The sequence below is a fragment of the Pipistrellus hanaki genome, assembly GCF_964339955.1.
Source record: "Pipistrellus hanaki genome assembly, chromosome: 1".
NCBI classification, from domain to species: domain Eukaryota; kingdom Metazoa; phylum Chordata; class Mammalia; order Chiroptera; family Vespertilionidae; genus Pipistrellus; species Pipistrellus hanaki.
The window spans coordinates 179456338-179473812 of NC_140503.1; the positions used below are offsets into that span (position 1 = coordinate 179456338).

At 40.1% G+C, this 17475-nt stretch overlaps 1 protein-coding gene across 3 annotated transcripts in view; it reads right to left on the reverse strand.

Moving 5' to 3' along the window:
- Positions 1–17475, reverse strand: part of CEP135 (centrosomal protein 135) — an 82541-nt gene that overhangs the window by 20249 nt on the left and 44817 nt on the right. For all 3 annotated transcript variants that reach the window (XM_084899176.1, XM_084899174.1, XM_084899175.1), the window contains 5 exons: positions 12995–13072; positions 7757–7908; positions 1275–1390; positions 1052–1206; positions 439–494 (listed from right to left, as the gene is read on the reverse strand). In XM_084899176.1, coding sequence (XP_084755302.1) covers positions 439–494; positions 1052–1206; positions 1275–1390; positions 7757–7908; positions 12995–13072 — 557 coding nt within the window. The remainder of the gene's footprint in view (positions 1–438; positions 495–1051; positions 1207–1274; positions 1391–7756; positions 7909–12994; positions 13073–17475) is intronic.

The following is a 17475-nucleotide window of genomic DNA, read 5'->3' on the forward strand; positions in this document are numbered from 1 at the left end:
CTCTAGTATAATATAAAAGGGTACACAGAATAAACACGATTAGAGACTTTTGTCTTGAAGAGACTACACATAAAATATAAAATTTTGTTCAAGATAGGTTTAGATGTAGGATAAATTCAAGACTGGCTACTACTAAAATAATCTATATTTTAATAATCAGGGCTTGTATAGGGTAGTTACAGTAAAAAAAAAAAAAAAAAAAAAGAGCAAGTAGCATGTAAAAAAATAGTAAGACATAGTGTTTAGACGTGGATAATGAAAGATGGCAGCAAGTTAAAGATAATACAACATTTTCATACAAAAGACTGAGAAAATAATGCTGCTGCCATTGGCAAAAATAGAAAAATAGAAATGTAACTACTGACAGATGCTACTTAAATAGAGCTGCATTCACCAAACATTTCTAAAGAAGCTGGATGCCGTACACTGATTACTCACTCCAAAGATGATTCATACTCCGAGAACGTTATCTGCATCTGAGCGATAGCTTTTTCCTAGAGAAATTACAAAAAATATATAAGATTCTAAACAATTCATATAGGAATGTCTTTTGTTGAATTTATACAATTTATTACATTTATTCAGTTCAAATCCAATAATATAACTTATTAGAGGCCTGGTACACGAATTTGTGCATGAGTGGGGGGGGAGATCAGAAGTGGGGCCAGCCAGGGGGAGGGGTCGCAGACCGTTGGCCAGCCGGCCCTGCCCCTGGTCAAACTCCCAGTTGAGGGGACAATTTGCATATTAGCCTTTTATTATATAGGATGCTATAAATGAAAGCTCTTATGTCCCAACTGTATTTCAAGTATTGACATGCTTCTACTCACACTGAGAACTTAAATTGTTTCCTTGAATTTGCTGTAATCACATCTGATAAAATAACATTCTAGAAATAGAAATTATTGAGATGAAATGAAATCTAAACATATTAAAAGATATGGCCTGGGTCTTGACTTATGCATGGGTAATAAGAACTGTATAATTGAAACAGAGATAGAATAGTCTTTTCCTTTCAGATGCCAGATAATAATATTTAACAGGCACATACTTTATTAGCAAGGTTTTCTTGCAAGTTTGCAATATGTTCTGTCTTCTCATCTACAGCCTCCTGAAGGAAGTCTTTTTCTTTATCAATAACACCAATGGTTTTTTTCATGACATGAGCTTCTTGATCCTGTGAAGTCATCTTAAGGTGCAGTTTACCTATAAATGAAATGTCTGTTAGCCAAAGTAAATTAGGATTAGCAAAAACAGAATTTAAAAACAATTACCTATATTTTCCTCCAGCATTTTAATTTGTGCTTCGGCTGATTCAAGTTCACCTCTTTGGATGGAAAGTCGGTGCTGATAATCATCAAGAGACCGCTGTAGCTGCTCGTTTACTATCCTAAAGAATCAGTGGACAAAAACAAATGGTATTTTTAGAAATAATTTTTAAAAGTGAGAGTTCTCAAAAAATATTTTTATTTTTAAAAATTTATTTCTTAAAGTTCTTCCAGTAAAATCAATGGCATTATATAAAATATTATTTCTTGCCGTCCACCATTCTTCTTCAAAATGGTTGATCTTCCTAAAAATAATATAGTATAAAAATCAAATTAATTGTGTATTCTTTTCTAGAGGCTTCTGGTAGTTTTGACTCTTCTCAGTTTCCTAATATCAACCTTTCTTCTCTTAAAATCTATTTCCAATAGTGGAGGCAAAAAGTAAGCCCTGTTTTTACAGTATGGCCTGGTACTTCAAAGGATTACCCATGGAAGTCCTGACCATCCAGTCTAGTGCGCTTTTAATTTTGCTTCCTTTTCTGACTTTTTTGGCAGGTGATCAATTGGAGGTCATAGTAAACTGGGAAAGTAGGCATTTATTATAGTGCAATAAGGATTTAAGACTAAAGATTGGTTTCAGAGAGCAAAAGAAAGGATGTACAGAGGAAAGAAAGACAATTGCAGAGTAATCTTATACTGATTAGTAAGATTATTTTTCAGAAGTAACGAGAACTTGCTCTCATGTGATTTAGAGACTTTGGAATGCTTTTAGCTCTAGCTTACGAGTTCTTAACCCTAAAGCTCCCACCTCAGGCTATTTATTGGGAATTCCCACGGGTTCCTTTTAGGGTTTGCCTGAGGATATGACAGGGAAGAAGATACAAAGGGTAGCTTAGTTTAGAACTGCCGAATGGGGAGGAGGCTTGGATTCTGAAACCACTAGTAAGATGGAACAGCTCCTTGAAAATAAAGTTTTACTGGCCATACTGAGGTGTTCTGAAGGATGAAAGACATTTTTCTAATGGCAGGTGAATGATGACCCAGAGGAAGGGAGAAAAGTCAAGTTGAGAATGACTTCTTTAGAACTGTATAGCCAAACTGAACCCAAACAGGATTCTATGGTCAAGAATCTTTATTTCATAAAATTATCTGAGTCCAGGTGACTACACTATATTCAAGCTGTTCTTAAAAGCTACAGCTATTGCTCTGAGGGGTATAACCAACCACAGGACGTATTCATGTATTGATACTTTTATATATTAGCTCGCTTATTCCTAGAGCAGTTCCAAAATTAAAGCTATGGTCCCCATTTTATAGAAACAAATAATAACTTGTCCAAGGTGACAAAGAAAAGATGTAAATCCTGGCTAGTCTAAATTAATATCAGTGGTTTTTCTACTATATCACATTGCCTTCTTTAAGAATACAGGGAGACCAACATCCCATATGTGTAAGGAAAAATGTCTACCAGTGAGCTATAGAGAGTCCTTTTAAAAAACAGAATGGCCCACAGCATCCCAAATAGTTAGCTGTGCTTGAAATCCTAAGAGAAACAAAGACCTCTTTATATCTTAGTTAATTCCTAATGAAAGTCAGGTTAATAAAGTAACATTTTGATTAGTTATACAGGAGGTCCTTGGTAAGTCCTAAATATAGCTTTATCTTTCATATTCTAGTGTACACAGGGAAGAAGACCACAGAAATTCTATACCAGATCTTGGGCATAACTTTTATAAAAGTATTGCTGCTAAGATAAAACTCTTCATGCCCTAGCCAAAGTGGCTAGAGAGTCAGCCTGAGGACTGAAGGGTTCGATTCCAGTCAAGGGACGTACCTCAGTTGTAGGCTCTTCCCTGGCCGAGACTCAGGCCCTGGTTGGGTGCATGCAGGAGGCAACCAATTAATGTGTTTCTCTCACATCAGTATTTCTCTCTTTCCCTCTCTCTTCCAATCTCTCTAAAAATCAATGAAAAAAATATCCTCAGGAGGATTAAAAAAATAAAAATTTAAAAGGTCTTCTTAATGAAAGAACTGAGGTATATTATGAAGTTCATTGTGAAGAATAGCTGAATAACTATCATACTATTTGTTCATCATGGTGTCTCGAAAGGAAATCTTGAGAACTAGTTATTAGTAAAACAACCAATTTCTTAGCTTTGAAAGTGCTATAAACACAGCAAAGGGAAGTGATGACTTCCCACCAGAAAGTAAATCAATAAAACTTCACTTAGAATCAAAGTTCTAGCTCTCTACTACCCATGTGGCTGTGAAGGACCATCTCTCCGAGTTTCAACTTCCTCAGTTATATTATACTAGGGGCCCAGTGCACAAAATTAGTGCACAGGTAAGGTCCCAGAGCTGATGTGTGGGGCAACTGGTAGGGCAATTGGGCACTTGTCTTGGCTGGCCTGGTGCCACCTACTCGCTGCCCCCGCCCCCCTCTGCAGCTATCCTCCCTCTGTGGGGTGACCAGCAGGATGATGGGGGTGGGGGGGCGCATTCACTGGCACTCGCCTTGGCTGGCCTAGTGCTGCCTGCTCCCCAGCCCCACTCCCTGCCACCCTCCAGGTCGGAACCTATGGGCTAGGGGAGCTCCTGTATTAAGTGTCTGCCCCCTGGTGGTCAGTGCACATCATAGTGATCCGCATTTAGTCAATTTGCTTATTAGGCTTTTATTATATAGGTTTACACTAGAGGCTTGGTGCATGAAATTCATACACTTGGGGAGTGGGACCCCTCAGCCTGGCCTGCACTCTCTCCCAGTCCGGAGCCCTCAGGGGATGTCTGACTGCTGTGGAGGCAGGAGAGGCTCCGACCACTGCCACTGCACTCACCAGCCATGAGCCCGGCTTCCAGCTGAGTGGCATTCCCCCTGTGGGAGCTCACTGACCATCAGGGGGCAGCTGCTGTGTTGAGCGTCTGGTGGTCAGTGCACATCATGGCGACCGGTCATTCTGCTGCTCAGTCGACATGCATATTAGCCTTTTATCATATAGGATTCCATGGAGGTATTCACGCTTTCCTTTTAGGGGCCAGGTGATTACTTCCCTTCACAATGAACAGCATCTTAAAGGGCACTTTATTCATAAAAAGGGTCCAAGTTCTAATGTGGAGCTGAAGCTCCATCTAAGAGGGGTAGGCTGGAATTGTAATGGTCTATTAGAGGAAACAGAAACTGATATGGTTTCCCTGTTTTATTAAATTTTATTTTTTTCATGTATAGGGCATAATGTCACAGGAAGGTCATAGTATCCTGCCACCCGTGAAGAGTAAGCCCAAGTTGCTATTGGATGTGTTAATCAAAGAGGAGCCATTCTTCAGGCACTCTGCTCTCTCCACATCCAACCCGTTTTATTTTCGATGTCTCTAACAGTCTATGGCATTGGTCAGCAAACTCAATAGTCAACAGAGCCAAATATCAACAGTACAATGATTGAAATTTCTTTTGAGAACCAAATTTTTTAAACTTAAACTATATAGGCAGGTACATTAACTTAATTAGAGTACTCCTAAGCTGGCCTTTGCTGAAAACTCAAGGGGCCAAAGAGCCGCATGTGGCTCGCAAGCCACAATCTGCCCACTACTGGTCTATAGTTATAAACCACCACTTAACATTGCTATAAAGCAATTTTTCTCTACCCAGGAAAGATGGTCTTAGCCCCTCAGGGAATGCTAGCCATCCTCTGGAACTGGCGTCAGTAAACATTTTCTGTAAAAGGACAGAGTGAGTATTTTAAACAATGTGGGCCACGTAGTCTCTGTTGCATGTACTCAGTCCTACCTTTGTAGCGCAAAAACAGCAATAGATGATATATAAATGAAGGAGTGTGGTTGTGGTTCAATACAACTTATGGGAACTGAAATTTGAACTTCATATAATTTTTATGTCACAAAATATTAATCTATTGAGATTTTTTCCAATCATGTAAACATGTAAAAAGCATTCCTGGTGCTTGGGTTTTACAAAAATTGGTAGCAGGCCATAGCTTGCCAGCACCTGCTAAATTCAAGGGAGAAAAGAGTCATTTGGTTATAAAATGGGGTTTTGTATTATGTTCTCCTGTGCTGTATACCAAGAAATCAAACCAAAGATTCTCTATTTAGACAATTAAACACTATGCTTGATATAGTCTGGTGAAAAGAACCTGGTGGCACTGAAACTTGGTGAGAAATGCCTGACTCAGGATTGAAAAAAAAAAAGATGGGTCTACCAAATGGATGGAAAGGAACCTGTGATTCCTCTATTTGAGCATCAGCTTCTTAAATGTCTTCATGTCCAGAGAACTTGATGTGATTAAAGGGGTAGCAAGGCCTCTATTAACCACATTAAAAGTGGCATGAGGTGCCGAAACCGGTTTGGCTTAGTAGTAGAGCGTCGGTCTGTGGACTGAAAGGTCCCAGGTTCAATTCCGGTCAGGGGCATGTACGTTGGTTGCGGGCACATCCCCGGTGGGGGGTGTGCAAGAGGCAGCTGGTCGGTGTTTCTCTCTCATCGACGTTTCTAGCTCTCTATCTCTCTCCCTTCCTCTCTGTAAAAAATCAATAAAAATATATTTTAAAAGTGGCATGAGGTTTGACTAGTGTGGCTTTGCTTCCGTAGAGTGCTTGGTATTACGGTTTGTATTGAGTTCAGCTTTGGATTTGGATCTGGCGGCTTAACTCATGGTTCTATCAATGTTTACTGATATGGAGAAAGGGACTGGCATACTTTCCTCAGAAACAAGATAAGTCTGATTTTTCTATTAGAGCAAAACGAAGTTATGGAATCCGCCTAGGAGAGGAAAGTAGCAGATTGAGCTCACAAGAGAAAAAGGGATTAGTGTAAAAAGAAAACACCAAAGGAGCTGTAGGCTAGGGTAAGCAAGAGAAAGCACTGAAAGCTCTGCTTAAGGGCCTAAGACTGTGAAGGGCCTCGTGTGAGGAAAGAAAAGGAGATTGTGCCTATAGTCTGAAGCACAAAGCAAAATGGAGTAAATGCCAGATCCAGTCAGCTGCTGGACACAAAGGGAAAGGGGTAGCCTAGTAGTTCTGCTTGACAAGAATGTTCCATGGTACCTGTACTTTGGAGTTGAATATAGACATGAACCAGAAGAAGTGGGGGGTGGTCCATTCAAGTAGCTCTCCTTCATAGGATGTATGCAGTGCTTGTAAAAAGGGGGGAGGGGGAGAGGAAAAAAGCAGCTTCTATTTTAGTTCTTTATCTAATGTCTTATTTATCAAGAGTTGTAGTCAAAATAGCAAAAGAACAAAAACTTAAGATGCCCTATGATATCCTTAATTAAATGGACACATCCAGCTCTTGGTCTTATTTCATTAAGTTTTGTTTGATAATCAGGAATTCTTTAGGAGAATATAATCTCAGGCCTTACCCTAATTATCCCTTTGATTTTCAAAATTCTGCTGTTTATTTTACTATAAATTTTTCCAATTCTCAGTGTTTGTATATTACCCTGTTTCCCTGAAAATAAGATAGTGTCTTATATTAATTTTTGCTGTCAAAAATGCACTAGGATATCTTATTTTTCCATGAAGAGAAATTATTTCCTCTGATACTCAGAGTGATGCCCTTCTTCTGACTTGGTATCGTTTACTTATTGCAAATCCCAGTCTAGAGAGAAGCTATCTTTGTTGACTGTTTATTTCCTTCAACCATCGGCATTTTAAATGGACCAATGCCTAACCAACCCAATATTCTAAGGTAAACATTCTGCATTACTGAATCTTTTTCTCATTCCCATACAAGTCATCCAATCCTTTTGATTTTATGTAAGAAATGTTTCCCACACCTGGCCTGTTCTCTAAGTTCACTGCGACTATTTCAGTCCAGACACATGGTCTCTTATTTGCCATTAGTTTCTTAAGACTCCAAACCCACCTTTTCTATTTTTGCCAGAATTCGTTATTTTTAAAGGCATGATACTTATGTCACCCTCTGGGTTAAAAATTTCTTTTTGTTCTCTGTTTATAAGATAAAATCCAGACACACGTGGTTATCATACCATCTTCATAACCTGAATCCAACCTATAGATTCAACCTATTTTTTTTCATACTGACATTTTTCAGAAATACCACCATTTTAAATTATATATAAGTACTCTGATTTTACATTTCTTTAAAAGAGAATAGATGAGGACAGTGACATAAGTAGCAAAAAATTATGTAATTTTCAGCAATCCTATGCTATAGAGTACAAATGTTCTCAAGTATTTGCTAGGGGAATTTTTGAAACATGTAGGTACAAAAAATTGCCTGCAATCCTATCAATCTAAAAAAGTCTTTAAAAATACAGATACTCAAAATCTATTCAGATTTACTTGGTGATTAAGAACCTCCAGACTTTTTAAAAGTTCTGCAGGTGATTCTGCTGCAAGGCCCTCTTTGGGTACTACTGCTCAAAGGCCTGGTCCAAAAATGCCACCACAACAAACCTCACACAGCCACCAACTTGTTCCTAGAGTTGAAATAACAAAGCATTCAATAAACTTACCTAAGTGAGTTCATCTCTGTTTTATGAAAAGTTGAGTCACCAGCCACATGGCTAAGTTTTTGAGCTTGGAATTTTGCCTTGTTCTCTAGTGATTCCATTGATTCTTTCATTAATAAAATTTTAGACTTTAATTCACAGTTTTCATTTTCAAGCTATAATTTAAATTTTAAAAGTTAATACATACATGTTTTACTTTTATTTTTATTAAGCATATTTTAATAACACTTCTGGAAGAAAACTAAGGGAAAAATAGATTTATTTAAAAGTCCTTTAAAAATCATGTCTACACTTTAGATTCTACATGTGATAGGCATATACATTTATCTCTCCTTTTCAATATCACTGAAGTGAAAAAATGTATACCAAAAAAAAAAAAGCAAGAAAAGAAGAAAATAAAATATCCATAACAATAAAAACAGAAAGGGAAATTAGCAAAGCAAAAACTTTAAGAAACTTCTAAAACCAAAACAAAATCAGTACATAGATAGGCCTGATTTGAAAAAAGAAATTGTATCAGAAAATACTATAACCCAAATGCAAATGGGCGAAACATATGAAAAAACTGAAAAAAATTTCCAAAAGAGCATAAAACAAAGGTGATTTAATGTAAAGACATACCATGTTTCTGAGTGGGAACAAAATACTGAAAATATAATACAATTTTCTGAAATAACTAAAAATGCAATGAAATTTTAATAAGAATCCTAACAGAACTGTGTTTTAAAATAAGGGGGTATGGCTTAAATTTCATTCTAAAATTCATTTAGAAAAAAAGAAATTTAAGAAAAAACAGCTCTTTCTCATGGTGCCTTGAAGGCAGTCGGCTACTTCAGAATGAAGCTGAACATCTCTTTCCCAGCCACTGGCTACCAGAAACTCATTGAAGATGATGAACACAAACTTCGAGCCTTTTATGAGAAACATATGGCCATAGAAGTTGCTGCTGATGCTCTGGGTCAGGGGTCCTCAAACTTTTTAAAGTGGGGGCCAGATCATGGTCCCTCAGAGAGCTGGAGGGCAGGAATATATGAACTACTAATTCCTACTGTAACACCTCGGCTGCGCTCACTGCCCAAAAAACCTGGCGGGCTGGATCAGAATCCTCTGCGGGCCGCATGTGGCCCGCGGGCCGCAGTTTGAAGACCCCTGCTCTGGGTGAAGATGGAAGGGTTATGTGGTTCCAATCTGTGGTGGCAATGACAAACAAGGTTTGCCCATGAACCAGTGTGTCTTGATCCATGCCAAGTACATCTGCTACTAAGGGGTATTCCTGCTATAGACCGAGGAGGACTGAAGAAAGTGCAATTCTGTTTCGGTTGCACTGCGGATGCCAATCTCAGTATTCTCAACTTGGTCATTGTTAAAAAAGGGGAGATGCCCTAGCCAGTTTGTCTCAATGGATAAAGCGTCAGCCTGTGGACCTAGGGGTCCCGGGTTCGATTCTGGTCAAGGGCATGTACCTTGGTTGCAAGCTCCTCCCCAGCCCAGACCCAGGTTGGGGTTCGTGCAGGAGGCAACCAATCAATGTGTTTCTCTCACACTGATGTTTCTATTTTTCCCTCTTTCTCCCACTCTTCCTAAAAATCAATGGGAAAAAAAAGGGGGGGAGGAGGGGTGGGAGGGGGGGGTGGGGGAGACATTCCTGGTCTCACTGATACTACTGTATCTTGTTGCCTGGGCTCCAAAAGAGCCAGAAGAATCCACAAACTTTTCAATCTCTCTAAAGAAGATGTCCATAAATATGTTGTGAGAAAATCCCTAAACAAAGAAGGTACAAAACCTAGGACCACAGTAACCAAGATTCAATGTCCTTTAATTCCACGTGTACTGCAACAAGTTGGCAAATTGCTCTGAAGGAACAGCATACTGTACTAAGAAAAATAAGGAAGATAACACAGAATATGCTACACTTTAGGCTAAGAGAATGAAGGAGGCCAAAGAAAAATGCCAGAACAGATTGTTACGAGATGTAGGTTGTCTTCCTGAGAGCTTCTATTTCCAAGTGCGAGTTCATTTAACAGTAAGATTTTCTATGAGGAACAGATAAATCAATTCAGACAGGAAAAAAAAAAAAAAAAAAAAAAACCACGAAAAATTGTGGTTAGGGAAGAATGCAAGTAGACTAGCCTTACGAGATGTCAAAATAAATTAGAAGAATACTGTAAAACAGTGTAGATTTCACATAGAAACTGAAGAGGAAATACATGTACACAGATGTAAATTAGGAAAGGGGAAAATGATAAAAACTTTAAAAATAGAGTTGGAACAGCCACTCACTGGAGGAAAAAATAGGTAGATTTCTATTTTATTTTATATACTGTACAAAAATAAATACAAAATAGAATAATGTATATATAAATTTCAAAACAAAGAAATATTAGTAAATGTCTTCCAGTTAAAACTGTAAACCAACCACACACATTTTCCCCCCTCCTTCTTGGAACAGTGTTAAAATGGCAATAAAGGAATAAGAAAGCTATACTATATGCTCATCCTATATAATAATAGGGCAATATGCAAATTGACCCTAATGGTGGAACTATCAGGAACAACAGGTTGCTGTGGTGCACACTGACCACCAGGGGGCAGACGCTCAACGCAGGAGCTGCCCGCTGGTAGTCGGTGTGCTTCCAGAGGAGCTCCACTCAGCCACAAGCCAGGCTGAAGGCTGGGCGCAAAGCAGGTGGAGGGAGCCTCTCAGGCCTCCTCAGCAGCACTAAGGATGTCTCACTGTGGCTTGGGCCCACTTCCCTGGGGAGCGGGCCTAAGCTGGCAGGTGGATATCCCTCGAAAGCTCCTGGGCTGCCAAAGGAATGGCTGACTACCAGCTTAGGCCCACTCCTCCTGGCTGAGGTACCTTCCCGAGTGCACGAATTTTCATGTACCGGGCATCTAGTAAGGACATAAAGAACAAGAAAGAGAAAAAGAGTGAACAGTGACTTCAACAACTTGTGGAAGACAAAAGTAGATTGAATAATGACTCAAAATGAAAGATAGAATCTAAAGCAGTTTCTGAACCTAAAAACTACTGACTTTGAGGCTAGATAATTCTTTGTTGTGGGGCAGTGGTCGGCAAACTCATTAGTCAACAGAACCAAATATCAACAGTACAACGATTAAAATTTCTTTTGAGAGCCAAATTTTTTAAACTTAAACTATATAGGTAGGTACATTGTTATTAACTTAATTAGGGTACTTCTAAGCTGGCCTTTGCTAAAACTCAAGGGGCCAAAGAGCTGCATGTGGCTTGCGAGCCGCAGTTTGCCGACCACGGTTATGAGGGATTGGAAGGATGTCCTCTGTATTGTAGGATGCTTAGTAGCCTCCCTGGCCAATACCTACTACATACAAGAAGCACCTTCTCCCCTAATTATGACAACCCAAAATTCCCAGATATGTTGCCTCTTAGGAGCACCACTGATCTAAAGGGCCCACAAAAGGAATACCAATATGCAGCCTAATGGTGTATCCAGAAGAAGCTCAGCTCATTAAAGCACCAAGCATAAGGTTGGGGTCAGGAGAATAAACAAGGAGACTGGTTGAAAGTCTATATACTGGGACTTTCACACCCAGATATCTCCTTCCTCTTTCTGAAAAATTCTCTTGGAAATAAAGAAAGTAACTATATATATATATATATATATATATATATATATATATTAATCAATAGAAGGGGTTAGAAGATAGAGTAGAGGAAATCTACTGGCTCTGAAGCCTTCATATCTGACAGAACAATTTCTACATAGTGTTCTTCAAAATTCTTTGTGATACTTGGCTTTTTGTTTTCATGCAAAATTTTAAATATATTGTCAGCGTTAGATTAAGATTTCAGACAGAAATACATTACTTTAAAGATCAATTTGGGGAGAATGTACATTTTAAAAAATATATTTTATTGATTTTTTACAGAGAGAAAGGGAGAGGGATAGAGAGTTAGAAACATCGATGAGAGAGAAACATCGATCAGCTGCATCCTGCACACCTCCCACAAGGGATGTGCCCGCAACCAAGGTACATGCCCTTGACTGGAATCAAACCCAGGACCTTTTAGTCCACAGGCCGACGCTCTATCCACTGAGCCAAACCAGTTAGGGCAGAATGTATATTCTTTTTATAAACATGAATATCTGTCACCTTTTTGTATAAACCTGATACATATTTCCACTTGTTTTTCTTCTTGAATGTCTTTCAATAAGGTTGCATAATGTTTTTATAAAGAGCCTGGAATTTTATACACAAGTATATTGTATTATTTATCATGCCACTGGAATTCATTGCACATTCTGAATCCGAGGATGCCTGTGTTTTATAATTCCTAGAAAATTATCAGCCATTATCTCTTCAACTACTGCCTTTCCCACATTCTATTCTCCTAGAATTCTGATTAAACATATATTATACCTTCTTCATTCTCTTAAGACTTGTTTTATATTTTCTTTTAATCTCTTTCTAGAGACTTCTAGTACTTATGTTTTCCAGCTCATTAACTCTCACTTTCAGTTTCTACACAAGCTGGAGTCAAAGGAACCCTTCTATCTGAATAAAAAAAAAAAAAAAAAGAAAAAGAAAAAAAGGACAAAATATATAAAACAATGGTTTTCAAGACAATGAGCATCAGGCAACAATGGACAGTGACTGAGAGACAAGAAACAAATGAGATGAGCCCTCTGATTGTTGCCTGAAAATTTCCAGACTGTGGCACAGGGAAAGGAACTCAGGGAGTCTAGTGGTTCCCCTAAGTTCAAAAGACAAGACTGAGAGTCAAGGGAGGACAAGACAATTAGAGTTTGCAGGCAGATTCTGGAGGAAAGCTGCATAGAGTGAGAGCCCTTGATTGAGTCTTCAGCTGAGCGGAGCTCAGTACAGAGAATGCCACTCAAGGTCAGGGGAAGAACCATCAAAGAATTAGAAGTAACAATACTCAGGACTCATGCAGGGCCTGGAACAGTTCCTGTTCATATCACTCATTTGAAAACAAATTAAATGCTAGCACTATTCCTATTTTACAAATAAGAAATTGAGGAATGGAAAGTTTAAATACTGCTTACAGGTAATAGGTAATAGACAGGGATTTGGACCCAAGTAATCAGTCTTCGGAGTACAGAGTCTATCATTTTTATACCGCTGCTCTAGCATCATACTACTTTGTAATATCAAAAATATACAGTATATTAAAACTATAATTAACATAGTCATTCACACAACACAATATACCCCAAATCCAATTTGATAAATTACCTGGTGATTAACATATGTTAAATGTTCAATAGTTTTCTCAAATTCTGATTTTCCAAAAAGACTCATTTCCTCAAAACTCTGAAAGAGAATTTTATAAAACATGTTTATGCACATTAGATAATACAACAAAATTACAGAAGTAAGCAATGCAAGTATCCAGTACTATTCTACTTTTTTTTTTTTAAATAATAAAATGTTTTAGAAAGGAAATAAATAGACATGAAAAAACACACGATGCTTTTGGTTGATAAAAACAGTAACAACTCTACCTCCATGTGTGATTGTGACAGAAGACACAGATTGGCATAAATTCATTTCTAAAAATTTATATAGATTGATTCATTAGCATAACTGTAACAGGAAAAGAAACAGCAGGTTAAGTATATTCAGGAGTATGTCCTGAGAACAGAGTGTAAGGAAAATAAAAATGAGATCAGAGAGAGACAGGAAACAGAATACTACAACACTATGAAAGCCACTAGAGATTCCAGAATAAGCTGGTCAACAGTAAAAACAAGTGATATTTTGGGGGTTATATTACCTTATCCAATTCTTGCTGATGCTAAGTCTAGGACAAGTAATCTAAGTTGGTGTTTTCTGAGATTTTTTTAGTGTGATTTTTCTAGTGTGATTCATACTTCTATCCACACTATTCATTAAAAATAGACATTTGATGTTTGATTATATATTTGGTTGAAAAAGTCACTGTGGCCCTGGCTGGGGTTGCTCAGTGGCGGGAGTGTCAGCCCTAGAACCAAAAGTTCGAGAGTTCGATTCCTGGTCAAGGGTATATACTTGGGTTGCAGGTTTGGTCCTTAGCACTGCTCAGATGCCTACGGGAGGCAACCAATCAATGTGTCTCTTCAACATCCATGTTTTTCTCTCTACTATTCCCTATTCTTCTCTTCTTCTCTCCCTCCCATTGTCTCTAAAAAGCAATGGAAAAAATATCCACGGGTGAGGATTAAAAAAAAAGTCACTGTGCTGTTTGTATTTTTTAATTTATTAAATCGTTCAACCACAATTGAGTACATACTATATATAAGCAATGAGTAAGATATTAAAAATACAGTAGTGAATACAAGGTATGAAGTCTTGATGTTATAGATCACATGTGTCAAACACAAGGTCCTCGGGCCAAATCCAGCCCGCCAGGCCTTGCAATGTGGCCCGCACCGCGCTGTCATCACTGCACCCCGCTGTCAGTTTATGACATTGTCAGTTTATGACTGTTCAGTAAACCATTCGGCCCGCGATTTAGGCTGGATTTTAGATTTTGGCCCCTTCTCTGATTGAGTTCGACACCCCTACTATAGATACTACTAGAGGCCTGGTGCACTAAATTCGTGCACAGGGTGTGGGGGTACACTCTCTCCAATCTGGGACCCCTTGAGGGATGTTAAACTGCCTTTTTAGACCTGATCCCACGGGGTCAGACATCCCTTTCACAATCCAGGACTGCTGGCTTCCAACTGCTCGCCTGCCTGCCTTCCTGATTGCCCCTAACCGCTTCTGCCTGCCAGCCTGATCACCCCTAACCACTCCCATACCAGTCTGATTGATGTCTAACTGCTCCCCTGCCAACCTGTTTGGCCCCAACTTCCCACTTCTGCCAGCCTGACCACCCCTAACTGTCCTCCCCTACAGGGCCGATCGCCTCCAACTGCCCTCCCTTGCAGGCCTGGTCCCTCTCAACTATCCTCCCTTGTAGGCCTGTTGCCTCCCAACTGCCTTCCCCTGCTGGCCATCTTGTTTCTACATAGGGGCTGAATCTTTGACTACATGGAGGCAGCCACATTGTGTTAGAGTGATGGCCAATCTGCATATTACTCTCTTATTAGATAGGATAGAGGACTGGTGCGCAGGTGGGGGCCAGCTGGTTTGCCCTGAAGTGTGTACCAGGGTGGGGGCTTCCTTGGGGTATGGGGTGGGCTGGGTGAGGGGGCCTGTGGTCGTTTGCAGGCCAGCCCCTGCAAATGACCTGGCAACCCAAGCTGAGGCCCTGGTATCTGGAATTTATTTACCTTCTACAATTGAAACTTTGTAGCCTGGGGCAGAGCTAAGCCTCCTGCTCACTCCATGGCCGGCAGGCATTTCTATTGGGTCTTATGTACCTTCTATAATTGAAACTTTGTAGCCTCCTTCCTGCTCTCTGTGGCCGTAGCCATCTTGGTTAGATTTATTTGCATACTAGCTCTGATTGGCTGGTGGGCATGGCTTGTGGGTGTAGTGGGGTGACGGTTAATTTGCATATTACTCTTTTATTAGGTAGGATTAATTGAATGGCCGACCAGACGACAAGACACTTAGCATATTAGGCTTTTATTATATAGGATTACTTGGGGAAGGTAGTATTCCAAAAGATGCAAATTGAAAATATTCTTTCAGGTTAAAACTTTTTTTTTTTAAATAAACCTTTATTGTTCATATTATTACAAAAGTTCCTCATTTTTTGCCCCCTCCACCAGGTTCCTACCCCACCCTCTACCCTTTCCCCACCCCCATTGTCCTCATCCATAGGTGCACAGTTTATGTTCAGTCTCTTCCCACACCTCCCACTCCTCTTTTTCCTGAGAATCATCAGTCCACACCCCTTCCATATCTCTGATTCTATTATATTGAACAATTAATATTGTTCATCAGGTTTTTTAATTCCCTTGGTTTTCAGATTCACTTATTGATAGATTTGTTGTTCATAATTTTTATCTTTATTTTCTTTCTCTTCCGAAAGAACCCCCTTCAGCAATTCATAAAATTCTGGTTTGGTGGTGATGAACTCCTTTACCTTTTTTTTATTAGTGAAGCTCTTTATTTGGCCTTCGATTCTGAGTGATAGCTTTGCTGGGTAGATTATTTTTGGCTGTAAGTTCTTGCTATTCATCACCTTGAATATTTCTTGCCATTCCCATCTGGCCTGCATAGTTTCTGTTGAGAAATCAGCTGATAATCGTATGGGTGCTCCTTTATAGGTAACTACCTGTTTCTCTCTTGCTGCTTTTAATATTCTCTCTTTGTCGTTTGCTCTTGGAATTTTAATTATGATGTGTCTTGGTGTGGTCCTCTTTGGATTCCTTTTGTTTGGGGTTCTGTGCGCTTCCTGGACTTGTAGGTCTAATTCTTTCACCTGGTGGGGGAAGTTTTCTGTCACAATTTCTTTCAGTACGTTTTCGGTATCTTGCTCTCTCTCTTCTTCTGGGACCCCATAATTCTGATGTTGGTTTATTTGAAGTTGTCCCAGAGGTTTCATACATTATCTTCAACTTTCTGGATTCTCTTGTCTTCTTGCTTCTGCGGAGGAGGGTCTTCTGGCTCTTTATGTTCCAAATCTTTGACTTGATTCTTGAGATCTTCCATTCTGTTTTTAGGACTCTGTATAATATTTTTTATTTCAGACAATGTATTCTTTGTTTCTTGTTGATCCCTTATTATTTCGTGTTGATCCCTTATTTCTTGTTGATCCCTTTTCATATCCTCATAGATCTTATCGGCCTTTTCTAGGGAATTCTTGAGAAATCTTTTAAGCGTGGTTTTGAACTCTATATCCAGTCGCTTTTTATTCTCCATTTCTTTCGTTTGTGATCTGTTTCCTTGTCTGGGCATTTTCGCAGCTTTCCTGAGTTGGTAGCCTTAAAAGTCTCTGTGTTCAGCTTGGATGGGGCGGAGTTTCAGGGTGGAGCCTACAGCCTTGGCTTCCATCAGCCACGCCCTATAAGGCTCCTGAGTCTCAGTATTCCTCAGGGTCCTTCAGTACTCGTTGCAAGCACCTCTGAGAGAAAGGTGCCCTCGAGTTTCGCCTGCTACCAAACAGTCTAGGCTCTCCCCCAATGAGCCCGGAACTGGGGTTCAGTTCAGTTGGAAGTGGGGTTGGAAGTGGGGTTCAGAGCAGCCTGGAGCTTTTGTGTCCTTCCCACTAGGGCAATCCAGCAGCACAGTCAACAGCTCGTTCTCTGCGCGCAATGTGCGCGCCTCCAGGACTTCCTTTCGCCGCTCCCCTGGGTTTCCGCCTTACAGGCCAGGCTCCCTCTGTATGAGCCTGGGTCCCCAGGGTCTGGCTTAGAACTGGGGTTCAGTGCAGTCGGAACTGGGCTCAGCACAGTCCAGAGCTTTTGTCTCCTTTCCACTAGGGAAATCTAGCAGCAGAGTCAACGTTCCGTCCTCTGCGCGTAATGTGCACGCCTCCAAGGGCTCTGCCTTTCGCCGCTCCCCTGAGATTCCTCCTAACAGCCCAGGCTCCCTCTGTATGAGCCAGGGTCCCCAGGGTCATGCCTAAAACTGGGGTTCAGTGCTGTCAGAACTGGGGTTCAGCACAGTCTGGAGCTTTTATCTCCTTCCCGCTAGGGAACGCCAGCCAGGCACTCAGCCTCCCACTCCTCTCCAGCTCCGTCCTCTCCGCACCTCAGGCTTTTATAGCTCCTCTGATTTTCCTTCTGGTTTCCTCTTTCCTTCTCGTTACAGAATTCCCCGTCAGTTGACTTTCCTGT